This window comes from Gymnoscopelus microlampas (genome assembly GCF_963454915.1).
Source record: "Gymnoscopelus microlampas genome assembly, chromosome: 2".
Taxonomy (NCBI): Eukaryota; Metazoa; Chordata; class Actinopteri; order Myctophiformes; family Myctophidae; genus Gymnoscopelus; species Gymnoscopelus microlampas.
In genome coordinates this window covers 11,229,411-11,249,099 of record NC_139939.1, presented here as the reverse complement: position 1 = coordinate 11,249,099, position 19,689 = coordinate 11,229,411, and the positions used below count along the sequence as shown (strand labels likewise).

Sequence of the window (19,689 nt, the reverse complement as noted above, 5' to 3'; positions counted from 1 at the left end):
AAAGCACTACAGACAGGGCGTGCTGTGCATCCTGCTCTGGCGAGAGGTTCTTATCCAAAATCACTTCCAAGATTCTTGAGCGCAAAGAACAACGACTAAAAACCTCACATGACAAAGGTCTACAGACCAATAAGAACACAATGCAATCACAGGGCTTAAATAGACAGGGAATAACAGGACACAGGTGAACTCAACTGACAATCAACACTGGGATAGGCTGGGGGACTAGGAGGACACAGGTGGAAACACTGACAAAATCACAAGACTGGTTAGACAAGGCAAGGAAGACAGACAGGAAACACTGGGAGCAATACTACAAAATAAGGGTGACAAATGAGTTGACCTTTAAATTCACCTCAAGCAACTAACCTTTCTAGCTTTGCATACAGAATACTATTTTATGTTAGGCTATAGAGCTCATTTATTTTTGGTTCATTATGAAAATGTGATGGGATGAACTGGACACCATATTCTCAGTAGCCTACCCTATTTAATGGGAAACCGCAAATCAGCAACTGCTGTTTACACACAAACATTGACTTTATTGACCTCAGAGATTACTTCTGTGTACTTATACTGTATATTATTCAACTCATCATGAGCAGAGCTTTCATTTGAGCCTAATATGAAGGCTCTGTGACGATTTTGAAAAAACTCCCTTTTGGAGCTCATAATTGGCAGCCATCTTGCATTTGAAGGTCGACAATAGGTCAAATCATTATATAAACACCATATATGTATTCCTTGACCAAAATAAGCTCTGAAACCATGTATTGTGCATCATTGTAGGTCAAACCATTAAAAAGTTCATTTTCACGGCAGCCATTTTGGATCTTGGTCTCCCACAAATTTTCCCCGCCGTTTTAAAAAAGACACCCCGGCTAAATTTGTTTAATAACCCTCCTAGATGACAAATCCATTGAGAAACGGACCTTCGCTCTCCGCGGTCACGGAAGTGCCATAAATGACCCAACTAAGAGGCTGCTGAACCATGATAATGTTATATCGAAGACACTCGGTGCCGCGCTATGAGCTTGTATATCTGCTATTTTTTAAATAGCCAAAGAAATCTGAAAATGAATGACACAGATGTGTTCCCGGTCGCAATCCAATCCAATCCACTTTATTTATATAGCACATTTTACAACTTTTTCAGGGTTACCAAAGTGCTGTACAGAAAATCCAAAAACAAATACACTGGGAAAGCTACTGGGTTTAGTGAAGCAACAATGTCTTAGTATTTCTTCCACCACCACAAAACGCTAACCCAGGGGTCTTCAACCTTTTCAGCCCAAGGACCCCCTCTCTGAGAGAGAGATGAAGCAGGGACCCCCACTATATATTGCATAAACTTGTGTTGCAGATTAAAGCTTTTCATAGATGCTGGTTTCATGTTATTTTCAGACATTTAACCACTTAAACCGGCAATATTAAGTAAACTTTCACTCTGTACCTCTTTTTCCCCCCTCTCTTTGCCGAAAATAGCAGATCTACAAGCTCACAACGCCTCGCAGCGCGAGGCGTTGTGAGCTTGTAGATCGGCTATTTTCGGCTAAAGTTCCTCTGAGAATAGGGATGCTAGGGTTCAAGTGGTTATTGTAAAAATAAATATTCTATCACACAAAGATTTGGCGGACCCCCTGTAGTAACTCTGAGGACCCCCTAGGGGTCCCGGACCCCCTGTTGAAGACCCCTGCGCTAACCTATACGTCCGTACTCCCCGCAGGAGTGCTGTACCTCGCCTCCACTCTGACACACCTGGGCGCGGCCAGTGTCCGGCTTTCCGTCTCGGCCCAGGACGGTGCGGGTGGGACTTCGGCTCGCCCTGCCCAGGTCACCGTCAGCGTGGCGCGTGGCGGCCAGGCCCCGGCGCTCTTCCAGAGCTCGCGCTACGCCTTCACCGTCCCCGAGGACGTCCCGCCCGGAACCTCTGTGGGCAGAGTGGAAGCCATCAACCCTGCCAGTGAGTAATGTCTAGGCATTGTGTTTTTTTTGCAGCTCTCAGTGCCATTCTGCCAGTGGTGGTAAAAGTACTACCTTTTTTTTTACTTTAGTAAAAGTATCAATACTGCAATGTCGAAAAACTGTTACAAGTAAAAGTCCGGAATTTCGAAATGTACTTAAAGTACAAAAGTATTGGTATCAAAGTGTACTTAAAGTACCAAAAGTATTGGTATCAAAATGTACTTAAAGTACCAAAAGTAGAAAGTACTAATTACTAATTATAATTATTGAATGGTTACCACAACCATGAGAAGTGCATGTTTACGTTGTTTCAGCCAAGCTATTTGCACTATTAACACCGGGATGAGCAGGACGTTCGAGCACAGCAACGGTTGATAGGTTAGAATGTTGCCGGCATCAGTAAACGCTGTGTGCGAGTTCTCTGGACATAATATCCAAAACGCTGCCCCGCTCCAAAAAAAAATAGTTTGTAGAGATTGTAGAGAATCTTGATCACCAAAAATGTGAATAGGGATGGTAATTAAGAAATAAAAACGAAACACGATCTATGTGCTGATAAACGACTCTCAAGCATCAATGACTTTGATTCCTTGTGTCTTGTGTCCAGACTCGGTAGAACCGGTGCGGTACCGGATCTCCTCAGGAGACCCTGTAGGAATGTTCCGGGTGGACCCAGAGTCCGGGGGGATCAGCAGCAGCCTCGCTCTGGACCACGAGACCCAGCCGTACGTGCTGCTGGTGCTGCAGGCGTACACCTCCACCTCCCCTCCCGTCTACAGCAGCACACAGGTAGGCCTGCGACCAGCCGGAATCAGCCAGAATACATTTTTTACATTAACCACTTGAACGCATCCCTATATCATTTGCCGAAAATATCCGATCTACAAGCTCAAAACGTGTCACAAATGCGTTGTGAGCTTGTAGATCGGCTATTTCCGGCGAGGAGGTTTGGTGTGGAGGGAAAAAAAGAGTAGAACAAGTACAGAGCCAAAGGTCAAGTTTGCAAAGGATTGAGGGTTTAAGTGGTTAAATGTCTGAAAATACACATTAACATGAATCCAACATGTAGTAGGGGGTCCTTGCTTCATCTCTCTCCGCTAAGGGGTCCTTAGCCTGAAAAACATTGAAGACCCCTGCTCTCTAGCAATTATTATCAGAATAACTTTATCAGAATAGCTTTCTCTTTTCAACAACGTTAACCAAATAAATATCAATTACGACACCTTCTAAATCGATTAATAGGCTGTATGCACAGCAGCCATATTGGACAGAAATTGGGCCTCTTCCTTGCTTCCTTCACAGGTGTTACCAATGATTCTAATGAAGGCTCTGTTCCATTTAGTGTCTCAAACTTTTTAATTTCAAGGACCCCCATAACTCTCAGAGTTACACCCTCTCAAGGAACCATGAGGGTCCCTGGACCACACTTTGAGACCCACTAGTATTTCTAGTGAGCCAACATGCACAATATCAGCACCCTGACTCTGTTTGACCAGAATGGAACAGAGCCTTCATTAGCAGCATTGGTAACACCTGTGAAGGAAGTCAGAAGAGACCCAATTTTTCTCCAAAATGGCTGCTGTGCATAGAGCCTATTCAATGAACTGACGCATCTCCTATGCGCAGGTCAACATCACCATCGCAGACGTCAACGACAACGCGCCGGTCTTCCCCAGAGCGAGCGACTACGTCAGCCTGTCCCAGAACACGCCCCCGGGCACCGTCCTGTTCGTCGCCCACGCCCACGATGCTGACAGCGGTGCCAACGGGAGGACGCGCTACCGCCTCCGCCCAGGAGAGGGCGGCGACGACACTGGTGGGAGAAGTAACCTTGATTTTATTTTTCTCAAGTACATCATCAAAAATAGCAGATCCGCAAGCTCTCGCACCACATTTTGAGCTTGTAGATCTGCTGTTTTTGATATTTGAATCCTGGAAACATTTTTTGCTAGTAATAGATAGTACACAAGTATTGTATTGGCATCAACATGTTTGCTTGCTTGATGTTGTCACTTTTCTCAAGTTTTTTCAAAAGTTAAAAACATGTGTCATAATCTATATAGTAGATATACAAGCTCACAGTGCATAGGCATCACGACACGCTGTGAGTATAAAATAGGCTTTGTAATAATTCTATAAATATACAGTACAAAGTAACTTTTAACCAACGTTTTTCAAATAATTGCAGTGGAGTAATAAGTATGACATTTGCCCCTAATGTAGTAGAGTAGCAGCATAAAACATGTCTGGCTATGCGAGACTACTGTCGGGCTAGAAACCTCTTATCTCCATGTTCTAACTTTTTGTGGTTTTTCAAAAATGTACCCATTAAGACCTGAGACGATTCTTTAAAATGTTTTCTAAATCCTAACAGTTTTTTGAAAAAAAGTCTAACCTTTCTTTTTTTTCAAGATTTTTCAATAATAGCAGATCTACAAGCTCTCGGTGCCGCGCTATGAGCTTGTATATCTGATATTTTTGAATAGCCAAAGAAATCTAAAGTGACACAGATGCGTTCCAGGTCTTAATGGGTTAATGCCCTACTTGATCATACTACAACGTCACACAAAAGTATCAAAAGCAGCAGATCTACAAGCTCGAAATGCGACGTGAAGCGACGAGTTTTGAGCTTGCAGATCTGCTACTTTTGCTATTTTTGAATTTGAATCCTTAAAAGTAGTTTTTGGACATAACGAGGTTTCCGAGACGAAATGTAATTAGTTACTTTCCACCACTAGGGGACACGGGGGCGATGTTCGCCGTCGACCGCCACCTCGGCACCGTGACCTTAAACGGGACCCTGCACTCCTCGGACCCCCGGCGGACGTTCAGCTTGGAGATCGTGGCGGAGGACGAGGGGGTCCCGCCTCTCAGCTCCACGCTGACCCTGGCGGTCCACGTGGAGCGTGCCCACGCCCCCGAAGACGACGACGCCCTGGCGTTCGAGACCCTGGCGTACCAGGTGGAGATCGGGGAGGGGTACCGCAGGGACGCACGGGTCATCCAGGTGAGCGGGTATTTGTTTTAATTTAAAATTAAAACATTTATATTGTGCTATTCAAATGATATCGAATCGTGTCTCAAACTGTCTCCCCAAACTGGAAATCAGAGTATTAACACTTTAAATGAGCTGATGCCCATTTGACACTGAACTGTGTGGGCTCATAGAATTGTTAATATGACATCCACATGAGTTTTTCTTTAATGCAGGGGTCTTCAACGTTTTCAGGCCAGGGACCCCCTAGCTGAGAGAGAGATGAAGCAGGGACCCCCTACTCTATATTGTATAAAATTGTGTTTCAGATTAAAGTATTTTTTTACTTACCGTATTTTCCGCACTATAAGGCGCACCGTCAGTGCGCCTTATAGTGCGGATGCGTCTTATAATCCGATGCGCCTTATATATGTATCAATATTGGTTCCCTTGGTTTCCGCACTATAAGGCGCACCGTCAGTGCGCCTTATAGTGCGGATGCGCCTTATAATGCGGTGCGCCCAATATATGAAAATAATACATTTATTGAAGGTGCGCCTTATACTCAGATGCGCCTTATAGTGTGGAAAATACGGTAGTCTTTTTTCCCTCTACACCTATAGCCTCTTTGACAAAAATAGCCGATCTACAAGCTCACAATGCCTTGCAGCGCGAGATATTGTGAGCTTGTAGATCTGCTATTTTTGGCTAAAGTTCTCCTCAGAAAAAGTGGTTCAAGTGGTTAAGGTAAAAAAAATCACACAAAGATTTGGCGGACAACCTGAAGTAACACTGAGGACCCCCTAGGGGTCCTGGACCCCCTGTTGAAGACCCCTGCTTTAATGTATTTACTTAGCCTTACTGCTCTGAGTTCATAGCTAAATCACCATTCCATTATTCACCATCTATGGAGCAGCTCCAGCATTTGTCTCTTGGGGACATCATCACTACAGTCTTGTCACTCTGCCTTTCATCCTAAAGGAGTAGTTCACCCATCAATTACACACCCCATGAAGCCTTGAATTCATGGATTATTTATTTTTTTGTCGCTTTCCTAAGCCAATAATTTGATGACCGGGAGTATTTCCGGTAGGAGACACAAAGAGTCTACTTTGTGTCTCCTACCGGATACATTAGCATCGTTCCGCCGGTAATCAAATTATTGGCATAGGAATGCGAGAAAAACTAAAAAGAATCCATGAATCTGAGGCTTCATGGGGTGTGCAATTGATAGAAAATAAGATTTGTTTTGGTGAACTACTCCTTTAGGACAATTAAAACTGATCTGTACAATATAGAAATAAATAATGTCAACTCTTTTAAAGAGAACTTTAACAGTAGCAACAGAACATATTCATATATTTCTGCTGTGTTTTCTGGTAAGTCAGTTAGTACGGTTAGTCACTTGGCTGACTGAACGTTGTTGAATCACCTTTTTTCTCTTTCAACAGCTAATACATTCATTTGGGTAGTGACATTGTGAAGTTATGCCTGTGGCCAAGTCTTGCCTGTCTCTATAGGCAGATCAGAACGTGATATGAATAAGTCATATCTGAATACAGAATATACTGGAATTATGAATTGCTAGTAGTACCAAAATGTAGGCAATTTATCAACGTTAAAAGCCCTGCAAATCACTGCATGAGAAAGAGTAAAAATGTCTTTGTTTTGATACAAAATTTAAATAATAATGTGATGTTACTGACATCAGTCATTATAGAGGAGGGATAGCATCAAGTGAATTAGTTTGACTCATGATATGATATTTTACAATAAAACATGGATAGTCAACCTATTTATTGTAAATATTAACTATGTATGTAGCGTTCAGTGACTCAGACAGTTCAACACAGAGACGATCAGGCAGGAATTCAAGATTTAATCCATATTACAGTCAAGGATCAGAAGCAGGAGATCAAACAGTGAAGACTAATGTAGCCATCAGGGATCAGGCAGAGAATCACAACCTGATAATTAGACACAGGTTCAGTCAGGATCAGTGGTGTAACGTAGTAACAGTGGGCCCTGATGCAGGCTATTTAGAACGGGCCCCTGATCCTCCAGTGCACGCTCAAAATAGGCTACTCACAGTTTATACTGTAAGTGGTGGTGGGCGCTTCAGGAGTCAGCTAATCATTTCTACAAGTCTTATTTATGAACACAATTTTAATGTAATGTAAAATACAAGTGGCTGAGGAACTAATGATTGTAATATAAAATACAAAAACAAGTGGATGAGGAATTAATGATTGTAATATAAAATACAAAAACAAGTGGATGAGGAACTAATGATTGTAATATAAAATACAAAATCAGGGGATTAGGAAATAATGAGTATCGGAAATGTTTTGAAACATTTTGCTTTTTGTTTTTTACGTAAATCCCTGCCACCAGATATTTTAAGATTGGGGTCCACGTCAAATACATATCAATTTGGGGGTCCTTGACAAAGTTTAAGAACCATTATTTTAGGAAACACTTTTGTCATTTTGATTGTCATTGACCACAACACAATCATATAGATTCTAAACTGAGTAATATTCTAAATGTCATCATCATCATCATCATCATCATCATCATCATCATCATGTCTAACTGCATTGTTCCACAGTTACACTGACCTTCCCTGGCAACATCTTCAGAGGGACAGTATCATCCCAATTGTAAATGTATGGAAAGAGTGTGTCAGTGAAAGTGTGTGTGAAAGTGTGTATGTGTGTGTTAGTATCAGGATCAGAGAATGACAGCTTTCCTTCATTCCAGTCCAGCTGGACTCTGATCCTCTGAGGATTCTGCTTCAGTGAGAGATCAGTGCTTGACCCTGGTAAGGAGTCTGCTCCGTATTTACCTTTAGAGAACCTTATTATCCAGAGTTGACCTCTTCCTTGTCCCTTCCTCTGGTAAGACTCTGGTAACACACCCACTCCCCAGTCTGCATTGTCTCCAACCTCAACATCCCAGCTATGAGTCCCTGAGTTAAAGCCCTCAGAACCCAGGACAAAGCCATAGTGGTCAAACCTCTCAGGGTTGTCAGGAAGCTGCTGTCTCTCTCCCCATCTCACACTGGTCAGATCATCAGACAAGGTGTATCCTGGATGGGCAGTGTTGGGGTCCAGAATGACAGGAGTGTAAGAGACAATGTCCTTCATCTTGTTCCAGACTCTGAAGGTCAGGTTGTTCAGGTGTTTGGCCACGTTCATCAGTGGTCCTGAGACCAGCTGTGGGTCCTGCAGTGTGAACTGAACTCTTTCCATTGTGGTCTTGTAGTTCTGCAGGAATGAGATGTGTTCAGCTCTCAGCTCCTCCTCTATGGCTCTGATGTTCTTTGCAAGGGTTAATATGTCTCTGTTCAGACCCTCAATCTTCTCCTTCATCATCTGACTCTTCTGCTGCTCTTCCTCCCTCAGTGCAGTGATGCTGGCCTCCTCATCCTCTTGTAGAAACCGATGAAGCTTCTTAAACTGTTCCTTAATCTGCCTCTCTGTGTGCCGGGTCTGGGCCTTAATGTGTTTTGCTGTTTGGTCAGAGTTTGTTTTAACTTTATTAAAAACCTCCAGTTTCTCCTTTAAAGTCTCCAGTGACTTCTGGATTTTCTCCTTGTGATCCAGTGCAGCCTCATCGATGGGTCTGAAACTGTGGCCGGTGTGTTTTTTAGAATCTCGACACACAACACACACTGGCTGTTGACAAACCAGACAGAACAGTTTGAGTTTCTCAGCATGCAGACTGCAGAGATCCTCAGACCCTGATGAAGTTCTCTGACGTTTTGAAGCTCTCTGATGTCTCTCCTTTATGAAGGCCTCACACAGGTTCTTCAGAACCAGGTTACATGGTGGAGGATCCAGTAAATTAGTTTTCCTACACACTGGACATGCCTTTATTTCCTTCTGTCTCCACCAATTCTGAATACATTCTTTACAGAAGCTGTGGCTACAGGACAGGACAACAGGAACTTTAAAAATTTCACGACACACAGGACAGGAAAAATCCTCTTCTGAAAGAGACGAATTGGAAGCCATTTAGTCTCTGAGTGAAGCTACAAACACTCTGCTCAATACAGGAAGTCAGTCAGTCGCATTAACTCTCCCTTTTCTAGAATGTTCCCTGGAGTTTACTTTCACTTTGAATCCTGGTTGTTGTTAAAGTCCATTCAGCTGACAGAGTCAGTGGCGGGTTCCAGTGTTCTGGGTCAGTATTCCCTCCTGTAGCTGTGGAAAGACAGTCTGTCCTCCTCACTGCAAGTTGGGTTTGGTCTAAAAGTGAATCGTATCGTTTCTCTATGTGTGTGAGCGCGTGTTGGCAGTGAGGAATGTAAAATAACAACCTCCCTGTTTCCTGGTTTATGTCAGATGACTCAGGCAAGAGGAGGAGCATTGACAGACCATAAAATTGTTGCAAATTTCACATGCAAGCACGCACGCACGCACGCACGCACGCACTGTCATGGTCAGGTTCTTGTTTCTCCTATCTCTCTACTCCAACATGTCCCCTTGCTTGTTCTATTCCTTTTTCTCTGTGTTTTTATAAGGTTTTGATACATGATGTGACACTGCATGTCATGTCTACTATTACAGGAAACATGGCCATTCACACTGTTTAACTCTGACATTGTTCATGTACAGCTTTCTAGGTTGATAATTGAGTCAATAGTGACATCTAGTGGACATGCAGGGGAAACCTGCATGTCCATGTATATGTACCTAACCAGTGCATCTAAGTGAGAATAAGTGAATCTGAATCTATGTTACACCAACAGTTACATTTATATGGGGGGTGTGATTATTTTTAGCATTTAAAGTTAAATGCATATATTTAAATAAAAATATTACTCAACAAGTGAAAGTTGCTCAGTCAAATTTGTACTTGAGTTGAAGTACTGGGCTACTTGCTTTTAAAATTATTAATATACTACAAATAGTGAAGTAGATTTTCTTTTTAATATTAATGCATTGCTGTACTGTAATGAAAAAAAAAAGAAGAAAAAAAATACCACATCTACAAGTGACACACGGTGAACCTGTAGATCAGCTATTTTCACTATTTTTAAGTGGTTAATTCATAAAGTTTGGTTATGGGGGTTCCCCAGTTCCTAGAAATGTGGTGGAGTCAAAAGGTTTGTGTTGGATGAAGGCTATACGTCCTCCCGGTGGGCACTCCTCACTGGCAGGTGAGTCAGTAGAATAACACGATTGTGTGTGGGCAGGAATCAATTGGCAAAACGACTAAATCGACAAAAAAAAAGCGGGTAAAACCATTGTAAGTAAATGTACTTTAGTCTCTGTCAGGTGGACACCTCATATGTCCAAAACTATTACTTTTCAGTATTCAAATAAAGAAAATAGCAAAAGTAGCAGATCTACAAGCTCAAGACGCGTCGCTTCGTGTCCCGTTTCAATCTTGCAGATCTGCTACTTTTGATGCTTTTGTGTGACGCTGTAATATGATCAAGTAGGGCATTAATTTACGAAAAAAAAAAAAAAAGTTAGAATATGGAGATAAGATGTTTTTGCCCCGACAGCAACACTTTGTCACTGTGCACCTCTCTGTCCAGGTGAGGGCCCATGGGAGTCGGGGAGGAGGGTCCAGCGCGGGCCTCACATACTCCCTGGAGCCAGAGGCAGGGTTCCCCTCTCCACCGTTCAGGGTTCACCACAGCAGCGGCTGGCTCTACCTCTCTGACAGCCTGGACTACGAGACACAAGCCATGTTCCGCTTCACAGTGCGGGCCACAGCAAGGTTATTAGAGGATTGATTTTTTTCCCCTTTTTTTTCATTTTGACTTCATAGTTTCAAATTCAGTTTAGCTTTAAATTAGCTTTTTAAAGAGGGTTTTACTAGTTTAGTTTTTATTTAGTGAAAAGGCTTAGTTTTGGTTTAGTTTTGATTCGTTTTAGAGTGTCACTTATTTTTAGTGTTTAGTTTATTGTAAATATGGGGCATTTGTCACATATTAGATTAAAAAAGGTCAGAAAGTATTGAGTAACAAAAAAAAATACTTATATATACTGTATATACCATTTAAAGAAGTTCAAACTGGGACACTTAAACAAATGGAACATAGATTTCATATGCCAGGGGTCTTCAACAGGGGGTCCGGGACCCCTAGCGGGTCCTCAGAGCTACTACAGGGGGTCCGCCAAATCTTTGTGTGATATTTCTTTTCTTTACATTAAACACTTGAACCCTAGCATCCCCTTTTCTGAGAAGAACTTTAGCCAAAAATAGCCGATCTGCTGCGAGGCGTTGTGAGCTTGTAGATCGGCTATTTTTGGCAAAGAGGCTATAGGTGTAGAGGGAAATTTAATCTGAAATACAATTTTATACAATATAGAGGGGGTCCCTGCTTTATCTCTCTCTCAGCTAGGGGGTCCTTGGCCTGAAAAGGTTGAAGACCCCTGTCATATGCAACTACAATGCAATTACAAAGACCAAAACAAAGGACATTTTATCTAGGATTTTAGTCAGTTTTAGTTAATTTTGTATTTTGTATACCGATTCAGTTACTCATCGTTTTTTTGTAAAGCCTCGTTTTTATATTTATTCCAGTTAACTCAAATGTTTTTTCTTTTTTTTTTTGTGGGTTATTTCAATATTTCTGATAACCTCGGCAGGGAGGCGGTGCAGAGCAGCAACGTGACGGCTACAGCCTCTGTGGTGGTGGTGGTGCTGGATGCCAACGACAACGCGCCGGTGTTCAGCAGCGAGGCGTACTACTTCACGCTGTCAGAGGGCCCGTCGCCTCAGGGCCTGGTGGGGACCGTGCTGGCCAGGGACAGGGACTCAGGGAAGAACGCCCAGCTCTCATACATACTGCTCTCGGAGGGCAAGTACTTCCGCATCGACGCCAAGACAGGTACTACGGCGGCACCTGCAGTACAGTGATGGAAGAAGTACCCCATTTATTTTACCTAAAGGGATAGTTCATCCTCAAAATGACTTTTTCCAATCAATTAGTCAAGGTTTTTTTGGGTGAACTATCCCTTTAAAGCCATGTAGAAACCGTTGCTGTCGGGCAGAAACATCTTAAATACATGTTTTAACTTGTGTTTTTTTCATAAATGAATGCCTTACTTGATCGTACTACGGTGTCACACAAAATAATCAAAAGTAGCAGATCTACAAGCGTTTCGAACTTGTAGATCTGCTACTTTTGCTATTTTGGAATTTGTATCCTGAAATGTAACAGTTTTGGACATAACTGCACTGGCAGTGTTTATGTCCTTTGTACATCCTGTACTTCTAAATATTTCAAATGTGTGTGTGTCTCTCTCTCTCTCTCTCTCTCTCTCTCTCTCTCTCTCTCTCTCTCTCTCTCTCTCTCTCCCTCCCTCTCCCTCCAGGTGAGGTCATCAACTGGGTGGGGTTGGACAGGGAGCATCACAGTCATCACGTGGTGAAGGTGATGGTGACGGACGCGGGCGTCCCTCGCCTCAACGCCACCGCCACCGTCCACATCCTGGTCACCGACGTCAACGATAACGCCCCCCGCTTCACCCACCTGCCCGCCACCAAGGAGATCAATGTTCAGGTACACCGGGTTTCTTAACCGAAAGCCTTTTAAAAACATCACCAAGACTTTCTCCAGGTATGTTTTTAAAAAAGGAAAACGACATGCACTTCCCCAACCCGAACTTGGGCAGGTGTAGAGCGACGAGCAGTAAGCAGAGAAAAGTAAATAAACGCTCGCACGCCGAGGGCTCCAATGTGACAGATGCTTTAACCCATTAAGACCGGGAACGCATCTGTGTAACCACCTAAACCATTATTTTATACTTTGGCTATTCAAAAATAGCAGATCTACAAGGTCATAGCTTGGCACCGAGTGCCGCGCTATGACCTTGTAGATCTGCTATTTATTTTTTTTTAATCTTGAAAGTTTGTGCAAATCTTTGAGCATATTATATTTTTTAACATTTTTAACTCAAATCTTTGCTTCTGGGGGATTCTACACATGTCTTCTAAATCCTAACAGTTTTCTTTTTCTAAGTGTCAGTGGCTCTCAAAGTTTTTCATGTCAAGGACCACCCAAAATGATATGTATTTGTCCGCGGACCCCCCCTCCCCTCCATCTCAAAATATTTTGTTCCAGGGACCCGCAGACGCAAATATGTCAGTTAAAAATGTATATCTATATATTCAAAGATTTGCACACATTATCACAATTTATTTTCCTCAAAAATAGCCAAAGAAATCTAAAAATGATACAGATGCCTTCCTGGTCTTAATGGGTTAATAAAGCATCTGTCGCATTGGAGCCCTCAGCGTGCGAGCGTTTATTTATTTTCCTCTGCTCCAGGTGTGTTTGCCCATGTGAGGAATTTGAGGTAGATACAGTATGTGCAAATGGTCACAGCCTTGTGCAAGTTTGGTGCGTTTGTAGACCACCTGGCGGTAACACTTTACTTGAAGGTCGGGTCTATAATGCATTTATAATCGCATTTATAATGCACTTATAACCCCTTTAACCCCAGGCTTTACGCTTTCCTTTATATTTTTCTCGCTTGTCGGACGCACGCTTATGTCAACGAGCAGGTTGTTCAACACTTCAAAAGCGACGCAGCGACAGATACGCTGCGTCGCTTTGCAGCTTTGTTTCTTTTGTAGCTACCGGTGTGAACGCAGCATCACACAAAAAAATAGCAGATCTATAAGCTCTAAAGGATTTTTTATTTGAATCAGTGGTGTGTCTTTGTGCTGTCGGCGTTAACATCATTAGCAACAATTTCTTGCCATGTTTTTTGTTTTGTTTTTTAATCTGTCTCTGTCACTCCACTCCACTTAGACTTTCTTACAAATTACATTTCTTCTTTCAGCCACATTATGACAATAAAACGTGTATTTGAGAAGTTGAAACGGTTTTGGTCATGGCTCATTTGCACATGTCTGGCATGCGTTCCACGGTGCTGACAGGGCGTCAATTGAATCAGCATGAACACACACAGACATCCACTTTAGGAACAATTGGCATTCATCTTCTGGTTCACCACAAACTGCATCAATCCCCCAAAAAAACAAAAGTTTTGTTTTTTTGTAGACTCTTTGCTCTAGAACAAAAGTAAGAATAATTTATAAGCTAAGTTTTGTGAATGAGGCCTATTGTTCTGGCGTCGCATGAAACACTTTATTGTGGCCTATTTTGGGCATGTCATTATAGGCGTATTTGCATACATAAGACATAAATAAAATAATAATCCTGCACATCCAAAAAAACAAAACAAAGGAGGTTCAAGTCTAGGCAACTGGCATATACACTGTAAAAGCAGATGGAGGGACTACACACTCCAGAGAACAGAGATGGACAACTTACTGCTGCATCAAGTGATATATTAGCACGGCCCGTTTTGTCGTGAGCTTCGTCAGGTGTTATCCGTTTCTTCTTCAAGGGACCACATTGTAAGGAAGGATCTGCACTATACTTAGCGTAGCAGTAATCGACCACACTGTCAAACTGTTACCTGAAACAATAACCTGCCAATTCAGAATAGAAATAGTTACCTGGAGAATTAGTCCCTTTAATAACCTTTAAATGTTCTTCTCACCCTCGACTCCTCGAGATTACCTTTAATATAGCCAGTGGTGTAAATTAACATTACAATGGTGTAAAGTAACATTTATACAAGTATTGACTTGCTCACAATGCGACGCATTGTGAGCTTGTAGATCTGCTATTTTCAAATTGTTTTTATACATTTGAAAACTTGTGAAATGGGACATTCTGCACAATGAGTACTTTCTACTTTTGGTACTTTAAGTACTTTTTGATACCAATACTTTCTTACTTTTACTCAAGTCAATTTATAATTCCGGACTTTTACTTGTACATTAACAGAGTATTTCTACATCGCAGTATTGATACTTTTACTTAAGGAAAAAATGTGAGTACTTTTTCCACCACTGAATATAGCTTTTTCAAAATAACGGAGATGTTCTCCCGGCACGCCTCCACTGGCTATTACCGGTGAAGTCATTTGTGTGCTCCTTTTTAGGGAAATTCCCCATAAAGAATTTCTTTGTAACAATAGGGTTTAAGTAGTTCAGTGGTTAACATGAGATACTCTGTGTGTAATCCATCATACTGTAGACATGGGCAGGCCTGCCAGCAGGATCTCTGGTCACGACCATGTTTGCCAAAGATGTCGACGCAGGAGAAAACGGGACCGTCAGCTTCTCTCTGAACACAGGTGAGTTAACGAGACCTGGACCTAGTTCAGCGGTTCTCAACCTGTGGGCCGGGGCCACAAATACATTAACACAGTCCTTAACGGCCCACTATAGCCACCCGGGACGCTATTATGTTTAAAACAATGTCATGGTATTTTGTCTTTAAAACCTTGGGAAGAAAAATGTGTACACCGGGTAAATTCCAAATATTGGTGAGATATCTTCAATAGTTGCTCATTTGTGAAATTGACGTTCCAAAACTGTCATTTACTTCATTGCACGGTGAAACAGCTCTCAAAGTCTCCCTTTAACAAAGTGTCCTTTTGCTTTCAAAGAGGACGGTGTGGGATTGTTTACCATCGACAGCCAGAGTGGAGACATCAGGACAACAGAGCGTCTGTCCCACAGCGCTGACGCTCACTACACTCTGGACGTAGTGGCTAAGGACAACGGAGACACGCCTCTGCAGGAGACCGCAGTCGTTCACGTACAGGTAGTACACACTCACTGCATGCATATACACACTCACTGCATACATAGACACACTCACTGCATATTATACACACTCACTGCATACTTATACACACTCACTGCATATACCTGTTTGTACCGTCACCTGGTTCATGAAATCGTTTTCTAGCATTCATACCTGCTATATGAAAATACAAAGCAACCTCATGTCCAAAACTGTTACTTTTCAGGATTCAAATTCAAAAGCATCAAAAGTAGCAGATCCACAAGCTCGAAACGTGTTGCATTTCGAGCTTGTGGATCTGCTACTTTTGATGCTTTTGTGTGAACTATAGTATGATCCAGTAGGGCGTTCATTTGCGAAAAAACTCAAAAAGTTAGATTATAGGGCCTGGATTGCTGGCGTAGTGGTCCAGCGGAGTCCCGATCCCGACGGGCTTTGCTGCGTGTCACTCCCCATCTCTCTCTCTCCATTTCCTGTCAGCCTACTGTCTTATGCTATCAATAAAGGCATAAAAACCCATAAATAAATCTTTTTAAAAAAAGGAAAAAAAGGCAGTGACGATATATATTAATACAAAGAAAATGATCTTGAGTTTCTAAACTATATGAAACATTTCAAATCACCAGGTTTTTGGAGGTGACGTTCAGCTGGCCGGTTCCGACCGCCCGACGGTCAGACGTTTCTGGGTGCGGGAGGACGCCAGACCCGCCGCGGTCATCGGCTCCGCGCGCGTCTCCGACTCCTCCGGCGGCGGACTCCTCCGCTACTCCATCGCCGAGTCCGACGCCGGCGCTCACTTCGGCGTTGACGGCCTCTCCGGCGACATCCACGTCAACCAGCCTCTGGACTACGAGTCCGCCACGCGCTACTTCCTGCTGGTTCGCGCCGAGGAGGAGGCGGGATCCCCCGCCGCCCCTGCAACGAACGGAACGTCCGTGTTCGTCAGCGTGACGGTGGAAGACGTCAACGACCACGCGCCCCGGTTCCCGGACGAGCTGGTGGCGTTCGGCCTGCGGGAGGACGCGGCGGTCGGATCTCTGGCGTTCGCGTTCCACGCCAGAGACGCCGACGGGAGCCTGGCCAACAGCGCCCTGCGCTACTCCCTGAGCTTCGAGCGTCAAAGCCCGTCCGGGTCGCCGTCGGCGCCGCGCTTCCCCTTCCTGATCGACCCTCAGACGGGGAGTCTGACGGTGGCGGCGCCGCTGGACCGCGAGGCCACGCCCGGCTTTGCCTTCACCGTCACGGCCAGCGACCAGGCCGCGAGGGAGGACCGGCGGAGGCGGGCGTCCGTGACGGCCCAGGTGTTCCTGCTGGACGCCAACGATAACAGGCCAGTGATCACACATCAGAAATCTGCAGTACCACATTGTATAAACATTTGTTACAGATGAGACCTTTTCATAGATCTCATACATAGACTTCATAGACTTGTTTGATGCTTGGCTATCAAGCTCATAGCACGGCACCAGCTTGTAGATCTGCTATTTTGTTTTTATCTTGAACATTTGTGCAAATATTATATATATATTTTTAAAGGGAACATTTGTAACTCAAATCTTTGCTTCATGGGAGTCCCTGGAACAAAATATTTTGAGATGGGGGTCCTTGACATGAAAAAGTTTGAGGACGACTGATATAGAAACATACGTTTTTCAAAAAACGGTTATGATGTAGAAGACATTTGTAGAATCCCCAGAAGCAAAAAGTTGAGTTACAAATGTTTGCTTTAAAAATATATATATAAGATTTGCACAAATCTTCACGATTTTTCAAAAATAGCAGATCTACAAGCTTGTAGCGCGGCACTGAGTGCCGTGCTATGAGCTTGTATATCTGCTATTTTTTAATAGCCAATGAAATCTAAAAATGACACAGATTCTTTCCCGGTCTAAATGGGTTAATATATTGAATTCATGATAATGTTGTATTTTCAGACATTTAACCCATTGACCTTTGGCTCTGTACAGCAAACCTCTTTGCCGGAAATAGTTGATCTACAAGCTCACAACAAGCTTGTAGATCTGCTACTTTCAGTTTCCTCCCGAATAGGGATGCTAGGGTTCAAGTGGTTAATGGGGGATCACACAAAGATTTGGCAGCCCCTCTGTAGTAACTCTGAGGATCCGATAGGGGTCCCGGACCCCTTGTTGAAGACCCAACTTTCTATTCATTTGTATTCTATAGATTTGTGCCTGAGGCAGCACATCCCATTTTTCAACTGCTGTGCATTTAGCTAATGGTTCCATCACATATTCCTTTTTTAGCGGTGCCAGCCGCTCTATACGTGGCTTTGACTCGGTGTCTGTGTGTGTGTCTGTCTGTGTGTCCGTGTGTCCGTGTGTATGAGCCTGGGATGAGCACGGCAAAGAAGCAACACATACAAACACACGCACACACACACACACACACACACACACACACACACACACACACACACACACACACACGGACTTGGAGATTGCCTATGCCATCTCTCCTCTCATTTGCCACACGTGCCACCGGTTATCAAAGAGGGGTCCAGGGACCCCCAGAGACGTCCGCCCGTATGAGCACGGGATGAGCACGGGATTTTAAACAGCTATAACTCCAGTTTGCAGCATGCCACCAAGTCCAAATTTGGTATGTGGACTTAGACCACCAATACGGGCCGAGCATGAATTGCTCAGGCCCCGCCCCCTCTGTCTTCCCATTGGCTGGCCTTTAAACAGCCATAACTCAAGTTCGCAGCATGCTACGGAGTACAAATTTTGGACATGGACTAAAACCACCAATAGGGACAAACTGTCATTACGTAAGCCCCGCCCCCTCTGTCTGCCCATTGGCTGGGCTTTAAACAGCCATTATTCCAGTTTGCAGCATGCTACCAAGTACAAATAATTTGGTAAGTGGACTCAGACCACCAATAGGGACGAACTGAAATGAGTTAAGCCCCGCGCCAAAGGCACCGCTTCCTTCACACAGGGTGTGATTTTTTTTAAACAATATGTTTAAAAACACAGATCAACACAGAGGGCATCTACCACATATTCAATTAATACTAATTATTGTCTATAGGAAATTCCTATAAACAAGTTCTATGTGAACTATTAAGCAAATGTGTACTTTATATCTTTTTTTAAATTGTATTTATTTTTATTTTTTGTACAACAGGCCAGTATTTGTATCGTCCGATGTGGTCCAGGTAGCGGAGGATGCAGAGCCGGGTACCCTGGTCCACCATGTGATGGCGCTTGACGGAGATCTGGATGAAAACAGCCTGCTCTCCTACAGCATCCTGTCTGGAAATGAGGAAGGATGCTTCAGCCTGGACGAGAGGACAGGTAGCTATGTTTTACACCACCAGTTCTCTGTGTGGGGTCCTTGGGGGGGGGGATTCCAGGGTGTCGCCGGCTAAATGATTGGTCGTTAGTAACCAAATGGATCCTTATGGATCTGTAACTCTGATGGTCCAGGTCTAACAACCGGACAACGAGGCAACTTCAATGACATGGAAGGCATGTGAACTCCCTGCCAATTTAGACAACAAATGGGAATTTCAGTTTCAGCTTCATCCAACTGATGGCTGCTCAGACGGTAGCCTTGGACCAAGGCTGACAGAGATTTTTTTTTTATTATCGATTCTGACAGTTGGGTATGTCTGTCAGTTTTGGAATATCCACCGGCATTCTGTAGCCCTGTACTACTCCATACACATTCAAAATATAAAGTGCTTACCCCAAAGCCACCGGAGTTATCTGTCAGTACGGGCCCTTTGTGTTCCCTAATTATTCTGTATTTTTCAATGAACACAAACTGAGAAATGATCTTACTGTGGTTCTCTCTCCTGATTGGATGAAGTTACTGACCCTCCTGAAAAATGTATTTTATGTTTACTGAGAGACAGGGAGAGACCCCTGTTACTGAACAAACACTCCATAGCACTGATTACTATCAGAACATAGAGCTTTAACTTTCTGTTTTAATCACTTAAACCCCATTTGGGTAACCGGAGTCCCTCAGGGCTCAATACTAGTGTATTTTCGGTTTTTCGTTATTGAAAATAGCAGATCGACAAGCTCACTGCGTCGCATTGTGAGCTTGTCTATCAGCGAAAGCTTTCCCCACAATAAAGATG

General features: G+C 43.4%; 2 protein-coding genes across 2 annotated transcripts in view; one reads left to right on the top strand and one right to left on the bottom strand.

Annotated features, from left to right (window-relative positions):
* The window catches only part of dchs2 (dachsous cadherin-related 2), a gene marked incomplete at its 5' end in the record, with an annotated part of 95,322 nt that overhangs the window by 23,405 nt on the left and 52,228 nt on the right, over window positions 1–19,689 (top strand). Inside the window, 11 exons of the mRNA XM_084069732.1 lie at window positions 1,727–1,963; window positions 2,573–2,754; window positions 3,592–3,781; window positions 4,704–4,972; window positions 10,491–10,675; window positions 11,551–11,792; window positions 12,280–12,467; window positions 15,021–15,120; window positions 15,436–15,593; window positions 16,202–16,905; window positions 18,726–18,895. Of these exons, the coding sequence (XP_083925858.1) occupies window positions 1,727–1,963; window positions 2,573–2,754; window positions 3,592–3,781; window positions 4,704–4,972; window positions 10,491–10,675; window positions 11,551–11,792; window positions 12,280–12,467; window positions 15,021–15,120; window positions 15,436–15,593; window positions 16,202–16,905; window positions 18,726–18,895 (2,625 nt within the window). The remainder of the gene's footprint in view (window positions 1–1,726; window positions 1,964–2,572; window positions 2,755–3,591; window positions 3,782–4,703; window positions 4,973–10,490; window positions 10,676–11,550; window positions 11,793–12,279; window positions 12,468–15,020; window positions 15,121–15,435; window positions 15,594–16,201; window positions 16,906–18,725; window positions 18,896–19,689) is intronic.
* Window positions 6,716–9,251, bottom strand: LOC311059502 (E3 ubiquitin-protein ligase TRIM39-like). Its single transcript, XM_084077503.1, has one exon. The coding sequence runs from the start codon at window positions 8,956–8,958 to the stop codon at window positions 7,531–7,533; it is 1,428 nt and encodes a 475-aa protein (XP_083933629.1). The 5' UTR covers window positions 8,959–9,251; the 3' UTR covers window positions 6,716–7,530.